This window comes from Molothrus ater, chromosome 1 (genome assembly GCF_012460135.2).
Source record: "Molothrus ater isolate BHLD 08-10-18 breed brown headed cowbird chromosome 1, BPBGC_Mater_1.1, whole genome shotgun sequence".
Taxonomy (NCBI): Eukaryota; Metazoa; Chordata; class Aves; order Passeriformes; family Icteridae; genus Molothrus; species Molothrus ater.
In genome coordinates this window covers 6536826-6555854 of record NC_050478.2, presented here as the reverse complement: position 1 = coordinate 6555854, position 19029 = coordinate 6536826, and the positions used below count along the sequence as shown (strand labels likewise).

General features: G+C 41.3%; 1 protein-coding gene across 1 annotated transcript; it reads right to left on the bottom strand.

Moving 5' to 3' along the window:
* Nucleotides 1-5497, bottom strand: C1H9orf152 (chromosome 1 C9orf152 homolog). Its single transcript, XM_036379271.1, has 2 exons — nucleotides 5278-5497; nucleotides 1-572 (listed from the first exon to the last, which is right to left on the bottom strand). Exons 1-2 carry the CDS (start codon nucleotides 5495-5497, stop codon nucleotides 1-3), a joined length of 792 nt encoding a protein of 263 aa, XP_036235164.1.
* Nucleotides 5498-19029: the final 13532 nt, after the last annotated feature.

The window sequence follows — 19029 nt, the reverse complement described above, 5'->3', positions numbered from 1 at the left end:
TCATTGCGAGACATATAACCCAAGCCTCCTTGCAGCTTCAGAAATCCTGGGCCCTTTCCTACTTGGGAAAGGGTAAAAGTTCATTTTGTTGCAGGCTGGCATGCCTTTTGTAGCAGAAATGTGCTGATGTGCCCAAAGTGCTGCAGTGGGTGATTTCAGAGGAGGCTTTTGGCAGGGGCTTGAAATGTTGCAGCCGTTCTCTCTGCTGAGACTGTTCAACACACTTGAGCTTCCCAGCTGCCTGAGCTCATCCAGTTCACTTGCTCCTGCTGGTTCCTTGGTCTGCAGTGTGCCATTTCCCTTTGAAATCAGTCTCTGGTTGTCAAAACTCCATGGTGTGCTGCTGCATTGAGAGAGAGCCCAGGAATCTCCTTGTCCCAGGGCCTGCCCCAGGCGGTGCCTTCCCAGGTGGATGTGCCATAGCAAATCCTCTTCTGAGTCACCACCGTTGGTTGTCTCCAGTGGGACCCTTCTGACAGGGACGTCTCCTCTACATGACTTTGATCTTTTAACTTTCTTATTAATTAGAACAGGGTTGATCATTGATTCTGGCAGAACAGATTCATGTCCACCTGCAGGAGAAATGCGTTTGTGCATGTTACTATGGTGGCAAAAATCAAGGGTACGATTTCAGCAGCATTAACTCATCTGAAAAGCTTTAACATGAGTTTAAACTGTGCTCTTTGTTTCAGTGGCTAAGAGTAGTGCAAGTTCTTTTGATGCCAGGTTAAGGAGTAGAACTACTTCATGCTTGCTTTTGCAGTTCTGAAAGCATAAATGGTATCCTAGTTTTAGTCAAATGAAAATGGAAATTTATCAAGACAACATTGATCTAACTGGTACTCTAAGACTCATTAACAGCACAGATTGAGAATTGACTTTCAGTAATTAATTGCTTGTAAGCAAAACTTCTTAAGGTGAGTAGGGACTTGCTCAGTGTGTTGGCAAGTGCTGTAATTTGAAAGACAAAAATGTTGTGTTTGATACTGTTTGAAGTTTGTATTCACAGCTTAGTAATATTGTGATTATTTCCAGATGAAACAAGTTGTGAATGTCTTCTTTTTCTTAATGAGGGATCATTAACATTATGGGCTTGTATTTTAATATTTTACTGCAATTTTACTATTCCAGTTGGTATAAATTGTGTAAATAGCTTATCACACTAGTGTTGCCTGAATGATAACTTAGAGGAATCTGCTTCCTCTGTGAATGGTATAGCTGTAACAGCTGGAGAGATTCTGGTCTCCTTTTTTGTTTATTCTTCTACCCCTATAGCTTAATTTCTGAAGCACTAGGAAAGTTGCTGTTAAAAATATTTAAGATATTAGGTACAGAAATGCTAATGCTACTTTAATTACATGTAGCAGTCATCAAATTGCTGGATATGACTGGTTTTCTGTGTCTTGAAAATGAACAGAAACTGATCTATTACAGTAAAGATAATTCACTGACATTACTTAAATATACTTCAGATGGTATAAATAAAGTTTAAAGTAGGGGTTGTACAGAATGCTGGCCTTATTTGCTGGGTTAACTTATAGTGACTGTCTGTTGCAGTATAAGTTCTGGAACACATTAAGGGGAGAAAAGAAGACATAGAAGAGTGCTGATTATATTTTGAGTGTCTTTGAACAACTGTTTTAAAAGGATTGTAACCCTGAATTTTAAATGAAGCTAGTTTGAGTAGGCTACTACCTGCACAAAAGCCCAACAGCACAACCTCTGCTTTACAGCTGCCTTTTGTGTCATCTTTACAAATATGTATTAGGAGATGTCAGAGCCAGCTGATTTACTGGCAGTAAATGAACCTGTACAACAGGCATTTTGCAAAGCAAGGGCTTTGTCTCCCACTGCCAAAACAACAACCCCAGCATAATATCACAGAACTTTTTCTGCTCTTTGGCCACCAAGAGTTGATCTGATAAGAGCTGTTTTGCAGTGTGGCTGGGAGGGAGAACCATGTCAGACCACACTGGCTCTCATGCCACGTTACTGGGAGAAAGGAGACTGAGGCACGTGCAGAGCTTTGAGACACAGGTGTGTTCATGCATCCCTCTGTACAATGAGGTGTGTTAACAGAATTTCTCAAGGTGACACCACTCAGAGACATAAGAATACACAGTTCTCTACCATGCAACAGTGACACTTGAAGTTATGACTGGACCTCATCCAAGAAATAAAGCTGAATGCCTATTTCTTATCCAAGAAATAAAGCTGAGCTTGGCTGACTACAAAAAGGTCCACGTGCAAATCAGAGCCCTGCATGTTCTGCAGAACAGCACAGTGTAGCACCAAGCTGTGAAAACCCAGGCTTGTTCTCTGTATGTGAGAGAAAAACCAGGAGAGAATGGAACTGAGAGACTCAGGTGAAGCACCTTTTGCATGTTTTTGTGGTGTTAACTGTGCTCTTGGCTGGACTGACATTGATAGGCAACATCAGAACATCTAGAACCTTATGAACTGGTCATCAGAATAATTATGATCTGTCTTGAGCTGATCAGAAAGTTCTGAGTGACTAATCAATTTTAATAGTGTGCACTGGTTTTGAGTTCAAGGTTGATTTGAGTCCTTGCTTGGCTACAGGTGCAGCACACAAAATTGAGCAATGACCTTGGATAGAAATGCAATAGTCCTGAACCACTGGGTGTTGAATTAACACACCTCCAGCACTGTCCAAACTTCTCCAGAAAGCTGCAATTATACAGATCTTTCTTTTTGCTTTTCTATCTTTTTTTCCTCCATGTAAATTGTATATTTATATTTATATGTAAATTGTGCCTTGTTGCACAGTTATTTACCCTCTGGTCATATGCTATCATCATTAATAGATTGTTTTAAGGTTCTGGAGTGGCAAAAGTTAATCTTATCTCAAGTTAGCTTGGGAAATACTTGGAAGAGATTTCTGCAGTCAGAGCCCCAGTATTTATTCTGTTGTGACTGCATGTGCTGAATACTCCCACTTAATTCCTAAAGTAAATACTGTTTTTCAGCTTCTTAGCCAATAAGTAATGAATGCGCTGCTGTATTATCCCCTAACTGGTGCCTTTCAAATCGTCTCATGGTCTTTGTTCTCAAATAATCAGGAGTGGGCAGAAGCATGAATGTGGCTGTGTGTATTGGGGAAGAAAATAACTAAGTTGTTTTCAGGTGACTCCTTGGTTACTAACCCCTCTGTCCAAAAAATAGAGAAGTTAGAGTGTCTTAAGTTCTGTTTAAAGGTCCACAATTTCATGACTTCTGCAGACAGGAAGTGACATACAAAGCTAAAAGTCCTCCAGAAAACTTGGAATTTCCCTTCCAACTGTGGTGCAACAAACCTACAGTGCTCAAAATCCCTGTGGTTCCATGGAAGGACAGCAGCTCTGCCAGGCAGGAGCAAAGCAGGGTTTTACTGGTAAGAGCAAAGACCTTTGGCAGGGACGTTTAAGACCACAGGGTGCTCTCCTTCCATGAGGGTTTGTGTGTCTGACCTTTGAGGTTTGTGTGTATGTGTGGGGTTTGTGGTGGTGCTGTGATTGTCACCCCTTTCCCAGCACAGCCTTAATTTTACCCTCTAGGGGAAACAATTTTCTGTCAGTACAAATCACTGATCCATACATGGACTGCCTTTTGGAGCTACCTGGAATTTCAGGATGGTGTAGGGCAGTCCTGATATGGCCATGATCATTTCTGCTCCACATTTTCCTGAAAACTGATGCATGTAACAGGTGCAAAGTGCTGAGCCAGGTAATAGGTTTTCCCAGCTTCCACAGGAATGTGTAAGATAAACTTCTAGGACCTTGAGAACTCAGTATAACAAAAAATGCCCAAATTCTGACTGCGTCTTACAATGACGTGAATTCTTTTCACACAGGTTGTTTGAAGGTAGAAATTAAGTGCAGAAGGTTATGTGGTTTTGTGAATGTTTTGGGGAATGTGCATGTGTATAAAAATACTTGTATGTGGATTTTTAGCCCTACTACATTTTAAACTCCCCAGAATCTTGTGCAGTTCTACTTTCTTACATATTTTAATCTTCATCTAAAAATGTCCTTGCAAAAAATCTGCTCTAATTACATTCATTATATCTGAAACTTCATTTGAATTAATCTGTATAAAGGCTTCTGCTCCCTTTCTTTAACTAACATATTTTTGCTATAACTGATTAGATGGGCTGTTTTGTCTGCAAGTTAGCTGCTTTTTGATACCTGATAAAATGAGCTTGTATATATATTTTTTTCTTCCTCACAGAGATTTTAATTCTTTTAACATGAGAATTTCAAAACATTTGGATGAAAGAATATTGAAGAAGCAAATCTGTTGTATAGTTCATAATTACATGTTTTTTTTTCTGATTGTTTTGATCATGAAGTCTTACACAGCCAAATGCTAGAACTGTTGAAAAATGTAGAGGAAAATGTAAAGAATGAAATAACCTAAGTCCTACACTTGTTAAGCTAAATATGAGAGGTGAATGAAGCATGGGGTTTATATTAAAATTAAATTCAGAAGACAACTTCATTAGTTGTCTTAGTATTCTCAATATCACTTTAACTTGGAAAGCTAATGTATCAGTGTAGTAGTGTCAACAGTAGTCTAACTAAAAACTTTAAAATAATTGCAAGTTTCTTATATAAAATCTGTTTGACACGGCAGGTAGATGAATGGTACATATTCTTACTTGTTTTTCTATTTATGCACTTTCCAAGCAATATGCACTGAAAATACTTTCCAAACAGGACCTTTTGTTCAAAACTTGCATCTTAGTTACCCACTATGACTTTTAATTAAAGTTATATTTTAACAAACCCCTAGCTTGTGCTTGTTACTTGATATTTGCCATTGTTTCCTGTAGTCTTTCTTTACACAGACAGAGAAGGGAAAAAGAGAAAGATGACCCAGAATTGCTCATTCTGATGGAAGCATTCAAGAGAGCAGAAATATTACAGAATACATTGCAGAAATTCACTTATCATAGACATGAAGAACATTGAGTACTGTAAAGGTTACTATTTCTGTTTAGAACTTTATTTTACTGATATAAAACCTGTAAAACCTTACCTCAAATATGTTCATCTGTTTCAAATACATAATAATATTTCACTAACATGAAGCTTATTGATATAAATATAAAACCACCTTTCAGCAAAACAAATAAAACCCCAAAATGACAGAACAGGAATTCACTTCTACATCTCTTGAAGCTGAACACAAAAAGAACAAACTGGGTGTTATTAAAGATTTAAAGAAATAATCTTTACATTACATAGGCTTTTTTTTCTACAAATAGAAGCGTACCTGTTTTATATACAATAATGTGTGGTTGAAGTTTTTGCTTCTGCTTTATATGGTCATACTGCTCCTCAAGCATGCATACATCCATCCTGGTGAGCTTCTTATCACCATCTGAAACCTGTGGCTCTGAGCTATGAGTCACTGAAAAATTACCAGTCACGTATTTGTAAGCCTTCACCATCTGTTCCAACAAGGAAGAAAAAGCCAAGCAGAAGCAGGACATTGTGCTGGCAAAAAAAAACCAACAAATCAGGTGTGAAGCATCTGAAATCTTCCTAAATCAAGGAGTGACTTTCTTCCAAGCACGGTGCCTTGTGTCAGGAGCTGTCAGGTCTGCACTGGAGCTGTGGATGTCACTCAGGTTGTTTTCATGCTGAGTGCCTGGAGCTCCTGCAGACAAGAGTTCAGGATCAGGACTGCATAGCTGGATTCAATGTTTACTTAAGGTTGTGAGCATATGAACCTTTGCCAAAAAAAACAGTGAAGTATAAACCCTCACTGAACACAGCCAAACACAGAAAAGGCTGGGTAATACTGGTTTACGTAGCAAAGTTAATTCTTAAATGCATGCTGTTGTGGAGGCATCCCCAGGCCAGGAGTTCCACCTGGGAAATATTTTTCTTTTTTCCTGTGTATTTTGTGTCTTTACCCCCCACTCTCCTTTCCTTAACTTTCAGTTCCCTTCTTGCTGACGCTTCTTGGGGCAGTGGGGTGGGAGGGGAGGATTTATCAAGCTTTCATACTTTTGTGTTTATTGTTGCCTTTCAAATAATATGTTAAAAGTATTCATGCCTGGGTGCAGAGTCAGAAAAGTATGAACCAACAACACTTGGAATTGGGAGGCTGGAGACAGGAATGCCTTACTCTGACTCATTCAGGACTTCTGCTGTTCTCTAAAATGAAATAAACTACAGAAATAATAATTTTGTTAAGGAGAGCTGAGCAAACTTTTAAAATGCATGGTAAGCTGAATTTTAAAACTTAATGTTAACATTATTATCTCACAATGAGGCAAAAATTTGAAAAGCATGTGGCTTTTAATCATATCAGATAAAGTATAACACTTTGCCTGGGCTGTGTACTGCAAGTTTTTATCCCTGAAATAGGTCCATCAAGGGCCCAAGAGAGTAGTATGTGAAAAAATTATGCAGTTCAACTGTAGTTTTAATACAATTGTGCATCTGCTCATTCTCATGCAGTGACACATTTTTGGTAAGTGTTTAAAAGGACTATCTAAAAAGTAATTTGAGTAAACAGTCGGGTATTTCCTAAGAGCTGCTTTGAATGCAAGACTGAAGTTTTCTAACTAAAATGTCATCCTCTACAGACAATTTACCTTTTGTGTGGCATAAACCAAGTAGAGAAATAAGGCTTGAAAGCCAAACTGTCGATGGAAGGAGCAGAGAATTGTCAGAATGGTTGGCTAAGAAATGCAGGCTAATAATAATAAAGGCAAGGAGGAAAGGCACCGGGCACAGCTCTGACACATCTCTCGTGGCTGGGGGAGTGGAGGCACCAGAGCAGTGTCCTGTGCATCCCCCTGAGCCAGGATCACCCACAGCAGCCCTGGGCACCCACCTGCACCCCATGGAATTGGCAGAGCCTTCAGGGGTGCTGGGGGACCCAGCCAGCTGCTCCCCGAGCTCCTTCCTGGGAGCAAGGCAGGAGCTGCTGGCCTGGAGATGAAGGGTCCGGAGCAGCTGGGGATGAGGCTGCGGGCACAGCAGCAGCAGCAGGAGGTCCCCATGGAAACCTGGGGACACAGGAGCCAGGCAGGTGCTTGTCACAATGGTCTGTGTGAGGTATGGCTGGAGGAAACAGCAGTGGGTTTTTCCAGCTTTGTGGGCTTCAAGTCCTACGATACACTTAGAACTGTGAATCTCCTGTGCTGGACGTGGAGGCTCAGGTGGGTCTGTGCCAACATATCCAGATGTGGTATCCTCCATCAAGCACTGTGGCATTCACATTCGCTGAACAGAGAGAGACATAATTCTCTCTCCCAGGATTTTTCCTGGAGAAGCACAGAGAGAAGAAGAGAAAACAATTCTTATCTCTATTCTCTGCTCCTGTTGTTCTTGCACATGTGGAGTGTGTTAGGGAGATTGTTTACTGAGAGTGAGTTCTTAATTGGATTCTGGTGATTGTTGTTTATATTAATTGGCCTATGAGGTCCAAGCTGTGTCCTGACTGTCTAGAGACAGTCCCAGGTTTTTGTTTAGTATCTTTTTAGTATTCTTCAGTATCTGTTTAGTACAGTTATAATATAGTAATAATGTAATATAGTATAGTTTTAATAAAGCAATTGTTCAGCCTTCTGAATCAATGGAGTCAGATACCTATCATTCCCAGACATTGGGGTCGCCCTGCATTAGATAAAGCACAACAGAAGTCACTGAATCACAGAATATCCTGAGTTGTGAGGGACCCACAGGGATCATCAAGTCTGAGTGAATGGTCCATACAGGGATCAAACCTGGTGTTATTAGCACTATACTCTAACCCACTGAGTTAAAGTCAGTGGAATTGTAGGGAAGATTAGTGGTTTGAAGTTGCCTTGAGTGAAAGAAAATGGTAGTTTCTCTTGGAAATGGATAACACTCCTGTCGCTTTGACAATAGGTTTTTATTTATCCATTGGTCTCTTTTCAAGATACTTTGTGAGGGGATGTTGTATTTTTCTAGCTGAGAAGAGTTTGTGTCTAGAAGGACATAAACCACAGCTGTTAGACTGGTAATAACCACTCACTTATGAAAACTTGCACATGTTTGTGGTGCTATTGTGGCACAAGAGAATTTCATAGAATCATGAAATGTTAAGGGTTGAAAGGGACCTTAAGGATCATCTTGTCCCAACTCCCCCTGCCATGGGCTGGGACACTTCCCACTAGATCAGGTTGCTCAAGGAATTGTCCAACCTGGCCTTTAACACTGCCAGAGTTGGGGAATCCACAGCTTCTCTGGGCAATCTGTTCCAATATCTCACCACCCTCAGAATAAAGAATTTCTTCCTAATATCCAGCCTAAACTTCCCCTCTGTCAATCTGTACCCATTACTCCTTGTCCTGTCACTACAAATCCTGATGAAGGGCCCCTCTCCAGCTTCCCTGTAGGCTCCCTTCAGATACTGGAAGGTTGCAATGAGGTCTTCACACAACCTTCTCTTCACCAGGCAGGATGTTAATTAAATCCTCTCTATAAAAGTCAGTTGTGCTACAACAGTTACATCTGTGTAGTTGAGGTGCTTACATTCCCTTTGTGCACACATGGGAAGAACAGGAAGATGTGTTACAGCCTGGTAAGGAAGGTGTGTTGTTTCATAGTATCAGGAAACTGAGTAATAAATTCCAGGTTTTGTTTCCTAACAAAATACAAGGGCTGGTTGGGAAGCAACAATATGTTATTATAACATTTATATATAGGAAAAAGATGCAATTTACTAAGACCCATTAAACAACAACAGAAATGAGCAGAGATTGTATTCATTTATTTTAAAAGTTATAAAAATATTAAAGATTTTGTAGTCACAATCTTCTGTAACTAGTAAAAGAAGTAAACCTTCAGCAGGTTGACCCATGTAAGTAGGAGGACTACTTTGCTATTTCAAGTTTTTGACTTAGTTTTAGGTATTACTGAATGTCTTAAGACATATAACCCAAGCCTCCTTGCAGCTTCAGAAATCCTGGGCCCTTTTCTATTTGGGAAAGGGTAAAAGTTCAATTTGTTGCAGGCTGGCATGCCTTTTGTAGCAGATATGTGCTGATGTACCCAAAGTGCTGCAGTGGGTGATTTCAGAGGAGGCTTTTGGCAGGAGCTTGAAATGTTGCAGCCGTTCTCTCTGCTGAGACTGTTCAACACACTTGAGCTTCCCAGCTGCCTGAGCTCAGCCAGCTCACCTGTTCCTTCATGTTCCTTGGGTTGCACATAAATGATTGACTGAATCAGGCTGAAATCCTGCAGATCTTGGGAATCCCCTTGGAGGTTCTGTGCCTGCAGGTGACAAGACTCTAGATCTGCAGTGCAGAGTTCTGGGAAGGCTCAGTAGGCTCACATGTGTAAATCTGCTGTAGCTGACTTGTTAATAATTACTCCTGCCTTCCCAATATGCTTGTGTCTTACAGCTGGGTGACCTACCTCAGCTGCAGTCCTTTCCTGCCTTAGCCAGGGAGAGAGCAGTAAATATAATACTCTGACAGACACTGTGGATACTCATGAATTTGGCTTCTCTCTACCTCAGAAAAAGCACATGTCATGTTAGAATTGTTCTGATGTATCATGGCTTTGTTAGATCTACTTTGATACTCTGTCTTCAGCAGTGACAAACACCTGGTGCTCTCTAGCAAGCAGTGCCTCAATTGCCTTGTTTGTCCAGTGCTCTGAGTTGTTGTCACATGGAGTCTGCCTCTGGACCTTCAGGCAGTTGGCTTATACATTGGGACAGGAGATTTAATTAACCTCATTACAGTTTGAGCTGGCATTCAATACAAACATTATTAATGGTCATAAAAGTTACCCAACCTTTTTAAAATTCCAGTCACACAGTTTGACTCTCTGACCTCCTGTGAAAGTGACTTGTGCAGCCTGCCTGTGTGTGTGGCAGGAGGAATTACTGGGATAGCATCCTTAAACCAGAAACACAGGCTCTGTCTTCAGAGATGTGAGCTTCACTTCTCATTAGAAGAGCATTTAACATGTAATGAGTTTATATCTGATCAGAAATCATTATTAGTTATTTGTGCTGCACCATTCCCTCAGCATCAGGAAAAGCCATCACACGTAGTCACGTGAGTGGTTTATACAAGTCAGTCCCCTCCCAAGCAGTGCCATGGGTAAGCAACAGGACCACAAAGCAGCTAAAGGAGCCAGATGGCTAGTGAGACAAAGGGAATGGGCCCAGGTGGTACAGCAGAGAGGAGGAACTGCAAACAGGATTAGCTCAGCCAATCCTATATGCACTGCAGTTTGTTTGCTTCTCAGGGAAAACTTGTGAGCAGAGTCTGCATAGAGTTGTTAAGGCTGGAAGAAGCCTTTAAGATCAGCAAGTCGACCCAGTATCACCATGTTCACCATTAAACAATGTTCTCAGGTGCTATTCCCCAAGTGCTCTGTAACCCTTTCCATGAAAAAAATTCCTAAAATCCAGTCTGAACCTCTCCTGGTGCAATGTGAGGCCATTTCCTCTCATCCTGCCACTTGTTACCCAGGAGAAGAGACCAAGCCCCCACCTCACTATGACCTCCTGACAGGAGCTGTAGAGAGTGAGAAGGTCCCCCCTGAGCCTCTTTTTCTCAGACTGAGCCCCCACAGCTCCATCATCAGACTTGTGGCCCATTCCCAGCTCAGTTGCTCTTTTCTGGACACACTCCAGCAAAGTCTTTCTTGTTGTGACAGGCCCAAAACTGCACTCAGGATCTGAGATATGATTGAATCAATCTCTGGAGGTGTGTATGGGTTTGTGTGTATGTGTGTTTGTGCAGGTACACTTTGCCATCAAGGCATGTGTCTTGTGTCTGTATATATACACAAACACATACACACACACATATATATATATATATATACATATGTGTGTGGTTTTTTGTGAATAATTTGCAACCAGGATATGATTAATAAATTAAATTGTAGCTCTAATCTCCATGACATCAGAAAATACATGAGGTTAATTGTGACTTTGATGTGTAGTGAGCTGATGCAGCTAATCCTTGTTATGCCACTGGGATAAACTTGAAAACAGATTACCCACAGGTTCTGTTCTTACAGCATGGTGGAACAACTTCCTTTTAGGTATTGCTAATAAATAAAAATAAATTCCTATTGACATGCATGCACACCATGTGATTTCTTTTAAAATCAGTCAATCAATCTTTAAATCGAGTTACCTGGAGCTCCAGAGCCCTGTACACTTTCCCAGTATGCAGCAGGTGGCACTATTGGAGTGGCATGACTGTGTTTGCCTGAGACTGACACCTTAGAGATCTCCATTTGGGTTGCTCTAGGTTGCAGAGGAGTACAAGCAGCCAAGCCATTTTCTAGCACTGGCACATGTATCTCTGTGCAGCATCACAGGTTCTGAAAATCTATTGCCATGATTAGGTTTGTGTCAAAACTCGTTCTTTTTTAATTGAACAAATTCCTGATCAAAACATCATCTGAGTGGTTTTCACTTGATTATCCACTAAAGTCTGAAGTGCCCTATTTCCCTTAAGGCTTTTCTTCCATCACAATGGAAACAATTCTTCATTTCCTTGGGGCAAAACAAAATTTGAAATACTTCATAGTCCAAAAGCTGTGTCTTTTAGAACCTGAAGTAGATGTTTACTACCCTTGACCTTGGTTGCAAAATCTCATTTAAAAAGATGCCACTAATTTTATCTCAAACTAATTAATTTGTGTGTAGTAAATTAGTTTTTTATTAAAAATTGTTTGGAGGACCTTTTAGGAATAATTGTTGATTTAAAGATAATTAAAAATGCTCATAATGCTTAACTGACTGAATGCACTTCCTGTAACACTGGGTTTTACTGCACACCTGAGACTAGAGGTATATTATTCATGATATTTGTGTGCTGAATTATAGACATGTTCAGCACTGTTCATGGAGGTTAAAAGACAGAATACAAATGTCTGTAGATTTTAACTGGCACTGAGAAGGAGAATCAAAGTTACTGTGCTAATCCCCTTTCTCTAGCTTTCTAGAGTGCTTTTTAAATTTTTATTGAAGTGCAGTCCTCAAGTGTAAGAAAGTGACTATTTTATTGTTAGAAAATGTAATAGCACAAGGAAAGATAGAAACAAGGTGGCTGCTATTATTTGGATTCCAGGCAGTGTTAGTAGAATCAATAGGAATTGTTTACTTTTTAGTGAGATTTTTGATAAGAGCACACACATTTCTATTGTTTGAAAGCACAACCTTAAAGCATGCCCCAGCTATGGCTGTTGTGAGTAGAGCACAGGACTTTCTGATGGGGCAAGATTATTTCTGGTGCTCTCTCTGTGTCCTTCCTAATGGGGTGAAGGATCCTATGGTGGAAGTTTTCAAAATGATCTTGAGATGTTTCCTCTGATCTGATCTTTCCTGTGCTTTGAGATCTAAAGGGCTCAAGTGTGCCAAAGGAAGGGACCAGGTGCCCTTCAGGTCCCTCTGAAGGTTTGATGAGCTTGGGTTGCCTGTAGTCCCTCTTCACATTTCCTTGACAGGATTCTAAATACCCATTTTATTCCTTGTGCCTTTAGGTAAATATAATTAGGTAGTGTTTGTAGGTAGGCATATCCCAAATATCCCTGATCCTGCACTCTGCCTGGGTGTCTCTAAAGCTTAAATCAAGCACACCAAATCAGCATTGAGGATTTCATACCAAATATCTTATGCTTTACATGCTGTTACCAAGAAAGGTTGGACCAGCTGATCCTTGAGGTCCCTTCTGACCTGGTATCCTGTGATTCTATGATTTAGTACTCACTCATCTGGCTTTGCAGGTGTCAGGAGCTTGAGGAGCTTGGTGCTATCTGCAGTCTCCTTTGCAGAACCACATTCTTTTTTTTTTTTTTTTCTTTTTGTGGATGGTAAATGTGGTCAAACAGAAATGACTGTGTTCCTGCATGTCAAATTCACTGCTACCCTTGAGGAGTTAAATGCAGCAGATGTTCTCTATGTGCTTTTTGTGCCTGACATAAAAACAGCATTTAAAAACCTCTGTTTTTCTGTCTTGACTTGCTGAGGATTAAATCATATTCCTTTGGAGTGTTAGTTGCTACAAAAAGTAAACTGAAATGCTGAAATTGCTTTGTTAGAAGGCTGCTCCCTCTGTTGGTTGTCTCATTGATAGGACTGGAACCTCTCCTGGGCAAACAAACAGCCTCCAAAACTGAGGATCAGGAATTGTTCATTTCATAGCTCTGCTATCCTTGCCCACCAAGAACTTCTGAAATTCCCTTTTAGAAGAGACAATGTGCAGAGGCAAGTCTAAGAAGAAACTGTTCATATTTACCAGTTAGACATTTTAAACAAATGAACTTTTGACATCTTCCCTCACAGTTCCCCTGGCCTCCTTCTCTTCTATACCAACTTCTTTTCTGACTGTTTCCTATCCATGGAGTTATGAAGGCTACAGTTCTGGGAGGTGACAACAGCCTGTGGTTATTTGTTCTCCCAGAAGACATAACAGGCATTTAGGAATTCTGTGGGAATTTCAAGCAGAGTCTAAAACAAATTGTGTAAGCTATGTAACTTTTCCACCTAAAAATCTGCCTTCATTTTTCCACCCAAAAACTACAGGATTTTGATTGCAAGATTTTTGGTCCTTCCTGGATGGTGCTGAAAAGAGCAAGGTGGTTATTAGTGTCCAATTCAGGCACTGTTTGAGTAGGAATGAGTTTATCTTTGATTGCTTTTAATCAATAAGATGTACTTATCTGTAAGTGAAGTTTGATAAGAATCAAGTACAGCGTGAAAGAACTGGTTAATGTCTTGTTAATGAAAAGTTTTATCTGGATGACACCATCTTGCTTCTGAGATATTTGCTTTTGAGCACTAAAACACAAACCACTTTGGTATTCATCTTCAAGAAGCACTGCTGGATGCATAAGTTAACTTTAATAAGCCTTGCAAATGGCTGTAGTTAGGATAGTCCTCCAAAGAGGATGGTTAAGTAGTGTTACTATTGTGAGAATGAATATGGACTTGAAGTCTGTGCAGAGGAGGAAAGTATCCTAAAAATAATTTGTTATTCAGAAGCATCCTTCATTTCCATGCAGAAATCTCATGAGGACTTTGTACTGCACTTCATAATCACTGATAGCCTAACAGAGTCAAGGAAATTACAACTGTAAAACTAGAGTATATAAACTAGAGTGTGTAAAACCAGATACAATTCCACAGTGCCTGATTCAGTACCCACTGAAGTCAAAACATCTTCTGCTGAATTCAACAGAAGTGCAATTGGAGGATTTTATGCACATGATCAAATAAAACCTGCAAACTGACTATATCCATGAAACTGATGGTAGAGATTGTGTACTGAGCCATCATTTAAACTCTTTTCTTGTACCCATTGTTTTTGTGCTTGTGTGTGCTTTTGTATGGAATCCTGCACCAACTCCTCATAAGCTCTCTGTAAAGGGCAGTAACTGGTTAATGCAGTACCACACCTGGCATATTGAATATGCACATGTCAAAAAATTAACTCAGCCAGTAAGTTTGTGGAGTAATTACTATACTTAAATAATCAACATGTTTGGTCTCTATACAACAACTGTGCTTTGGGCTTCCTCTTGTGGAATTCATTTACAGGGATTTCACTGGATCTTTGATTGTGCCTTTATAGAACCACAGAGTGGGTCAGGTTGGAAGGGAGCACAGTGGGTCATCTGGGCCAACATCCCTGCTCAAGGGCTGTCCTAGTGCACATTGCGTAGAATTGTGTTCAGATGGTCCTGGAAAGTCTCCAGTGAGGGACATTCCACAACTCCACAGCCACTCTGGGCAGCCAGCACAGCAACAAAGCTCTTGCTCACACTCCCGTGTTCATGGCACAGTCAGTAAAAAACCAGCCACCTCAATCCATTTAAACATTCCGCTCTTATTCTTACAGAGTGAAGACTTTGCACTGCTTTTGGAGGAATGGACAAACAAATGGTTACCACAAGATCATGTGCAAAAATAACTTCAACAGATAAGCACATATTTAGGGAAGCAAAAACACTTCTGGTATTATAATGCCATCTCAATAAAAAGAACAGAAACTTCATCTTTTATTTTATGGTACTGAGGTATTTTATATTTTCAGTACTTGGTTAAACATTGCTGGAGATTTTGTGATAAGAGGACTTGCAATGCCAAATAGAAAGGGAATGACCTTTAGGGCATTGCCATTGTTCAGATATTGCTCTAGCAGGTAGGTCCAGTGCTCAGGCTGAGACTATTTCTTTTTTTAACGTGATGTGTTAATGTGTTACTGTTGTGTTACTTGGAGCTTAACATTGTAAACATCTCCTTCCTCATTAGCAGCAGTGCACCTGACTCAGGTTTCTTGGCAAAAAAGGTTGGCTTGCATCTGACCCAGCTTACCATGCTTTGTGCTTCTGAGGCTAATTAAAGAGCCACAAGATTTCTTATTGGGCAAAGGATAATTGTGCCAGCAGAGTTAACAATGCTTGTACTGACACAGGCTGCTGTGGTTTATTGCATGTTTGTAACTTAAGTCTCTATTTGCAAGGACTCTTACCTGTCCCATTGCTTCTGCTGGGCCCACCTATACAATGTGGAATACCTGCTTGGGGCTTAGAAACACTTGGCTGCCTGCTACTTAAAATAACTGGTTAGGTGCCCAAAATCTACTTCTGGGAGCAGGAGGATTGTTAGCTTTGTAGTTGCTCATGGGTTTCCTGTGGAGGTGTGAGTCCTTCCACATCCCATTAAATTATGTAGCTGGTATAAATCAGGTTATCTGGACTGCTGTCAATACAGTCACCCTAATTTAGAGCAAAGGCCTGGTCTATCTGCTCTCTAGCTTGGCATGTCTCAGATGATGTGGTGATAATGAAGCCTGGAATTTAGGCTATCACTGTTTTCCAAGGAGTTCCCCTGTGCAAAGCTGAAGAGGGTGGTTAAATCTAAGTTCATATCAGTGAGCAGCTGAGATCAGAGGCAGGTTTTGATGCTGGAATTGAGAATAAAAAGTGAAAAATCTCAGTCTGTAGAAATGTGGAATACAGTTAATTTGTGTTTTGCAATGAATTGCTATAAATGTGCAGTTGCAGTTAACTGGCAGTGGGGTAAGAAAAAATAGCTTTAATTGGCATCCTAGTTGTAACTTATCTAAACAGCCAGGGGCCTAGGAAAGCCTGGAAGTATTGCTTCTCCATCAGGTCAGAAACTAGTTAATAGGAAAAGGGGAATAAACTTGCTTTTCCCTTTACTCTGCTCCACTTGTCTTCAGTGATTAATCTGTGCTTTGCCTCGAGCTGGTAATCTGCAGTGGTGACATTTCAATTATAAACGGAATTTTGTCCATCCCCTCTGGAAATTCTGGATTTGTCAGTGCTAAAACCTCACCAGTACATGAATGCAACTTCACTGATAAATGCACAGCTAAACCTTCTTTGCTTTCAGGAGACATTTTTGGAGGCTATGGCATGAATTTGAGTGCAGAAAGAACAGCAGCAATGCACATTTTCCATAGTCAAACAATAAATCTGAGACAATGCTGCTTTGATGAAAAGATGGGCAACAGAGTGACTGGGTGAGGCCTTGATTCTACAAATTTCCTGACTTTCTTTTGAGAAACATGGGCAGTGAAAGTAGCAACAATAACATTCCCACTTTGTCCTTTGGTGGATTCTCCTCCTAACTTGTCTTGGCCCCTTATTCCTAATTAAGATTGATAATACAAGGGAGGTTATTCCAGTCCCAGCTTTTCTGTGCTGTTTAAGTCAAATTATTTCTTGTTTTTTGATACTATTCTGACCTGATTGCTGAAGAATAGAACTGATTCTTACATCCTCACAAGATTGCTTTTTTATTTATAAACTCTGGTTCCCTTTCTACTCGCCAATGCCTCCTTAAAAAAAAAAAAAAAAATTAAAATTCACTCATTTTTCTTTTTCAGAAGTATTCATCATTCTTTCATTCAGACTTCTGCTTCCAGCCTCAGCCTTTGAATCTGTCATTGTTTACAGGGACTGTGCAGCCAATGAAAGGGCTGAGCAAACCTCTCCTCTCTGGCTCACCAGCCACATTCTGCATTAATAAAAAACCCAGCCTCTGTGTGTTATTTGATCCTTTGTTTTCTGGTATAAATTACACGGAGGAAACAGTTCTTGGTAACATTTCAAAAACATTATTTCCTTCACAGCCTCTGGTTAAGTGAGACCTTTGTTCAGGACAGGTTCATCCAGCATGAGCTTTTCAGGGGCAGGCAAATTCCACCACTACCTTGTGGCCATTGTTCAAAAGGTTGTTCTTTACAACAATAACTAGAAATATTGTAAGTATAAACCTTTGGGTGTTAAGGCTTTGAGAAATCGCTGGATATATTTTTAATGCTCAGTCTATGACAAAATTTGGTAGTATTTTATAGTTAGAATCACAGAATGTTCTGAGTTGGAAGAGACCCACATGGATCATCAAGTCCAACTCTTAAATGAATGCCCCATACAGGGATCAAAGCCACAACCTTGGCATTATCAGTACCATGTTCTGACCAACTGAGCTATCTCAAATGAAGTATTTGTACTGTAAAAATATTTTAAGATCCTGGGCATGCAAAACCTATTTGACTTCATTAAGGCTCTGCTGAGATACTGCCTTGATTGCAGAATGGAAGTGTATTTTAGATAAGTCTTCTTTTGATCAAGGAATACCACTTTGCTGGTCACAGGCAGATAATGCAAAACCCTAAAACCTTCCCAACCCTCCCAAGTGAAAAAAGGCAAACTAGAAAACAACAATTCAGCCAAAGTAACAACAGTGGGTTTTTTAATGGAATGCTGTGTGTGTTTGTGCTGATTAGAGTGTGATACCACAACAGGGCTGTGGGACAGTAATTGCAATAACACGATATTAAAATTTAATTAATTCCTTGGGACTGTGGCTTGAGGTTGCTCTTTTTGATTTGGTTCTGGACCCTGGGTGGCTCCTGCATGGCAGCTCTGGTGTTCTCTCACTGGGCTGGGTACTGCCCCTGGGGGTCCCTGGGTATGGGTGCTGGTTATCCATGCTCAGCTGCTCCATGCACCACCCTGGCACAGTGTGACCCACCATCCCATTGTCCTGATCCCAAGCCCCTCAAGATTTGAACGAGGGTCTGTGTCAAACTTTGCAGTGTTAAACTTTATTTTAGTTGCTAACCAGTAGCTGTAGCTGGACAGTTAAGATTAAGCAACTGCATTGTGAATTCTGTATGCTTGGCTAATCTGTTGTTTTAAGGAACAGGGAAGACAGTCCCAAGATGAATGGGCTGGACAAGAGCCACCAAGAGTGAATTCAGCAGAATTCAGCAGAAACTGGGGGAAAAGTGATCACAACAGCAGGTAATCTCGACCATCAACTCACTCCTGCTCGAAACGGACTCAAATGCTGGGAAAAGTCATATAATTTGTAACCAATAAAAGCTGACGCCTTTGTTATAATGTATAAACAGTGTAAAGGTTATAATGTATAAACAGTGTAAAGGCTGAGCTCCAGCCTTTTGTGGGTTACCGCCCCGCTCCCTGCTTTGCTCAGTCTGGAATGAAGGGAGGGCATCTCCTCGCCCCGGTGTGTGAGCTGGGGCTGCGCAGCGGGGAACGGGCCGTGTTCGGGACAATCCCACCGCAGCATCACCACACCACGGCCTCGATCCACCCCCACAGCATCACCCCCGAGCTCTAACGGGCCGTGTTCGGGACAATCCCACCGCAGCATCACCCCACCACGGCCTCGATCCACCCCCACAGCATCACCCCCGAGCTCTAACGGGCCGTGTTCGGGACAATCCCACCGCAGCATCACCACACCACGGCCTCGATCCACCATCACAGCATCACCCCCGAGCTCTAACGGGCCGTGTTCGGGACAATCCCACCGCAGCATCACCCCACCACGGCCTCGATCCACCACCACATCACCCCCGAGCTCCTCCTGGCCCCTCGGTGCGAGGGATGGATCTCTCGTCCCTCTCCCTGCCCCTTGAGCACTCATTAACCGCGGTGCCGCCGCTCGGCGGGGCCGGGCCGGCGGCTCCTGCCCCGGGAGGGAGGCCGGGCCAGCAGAGCCGCCCCC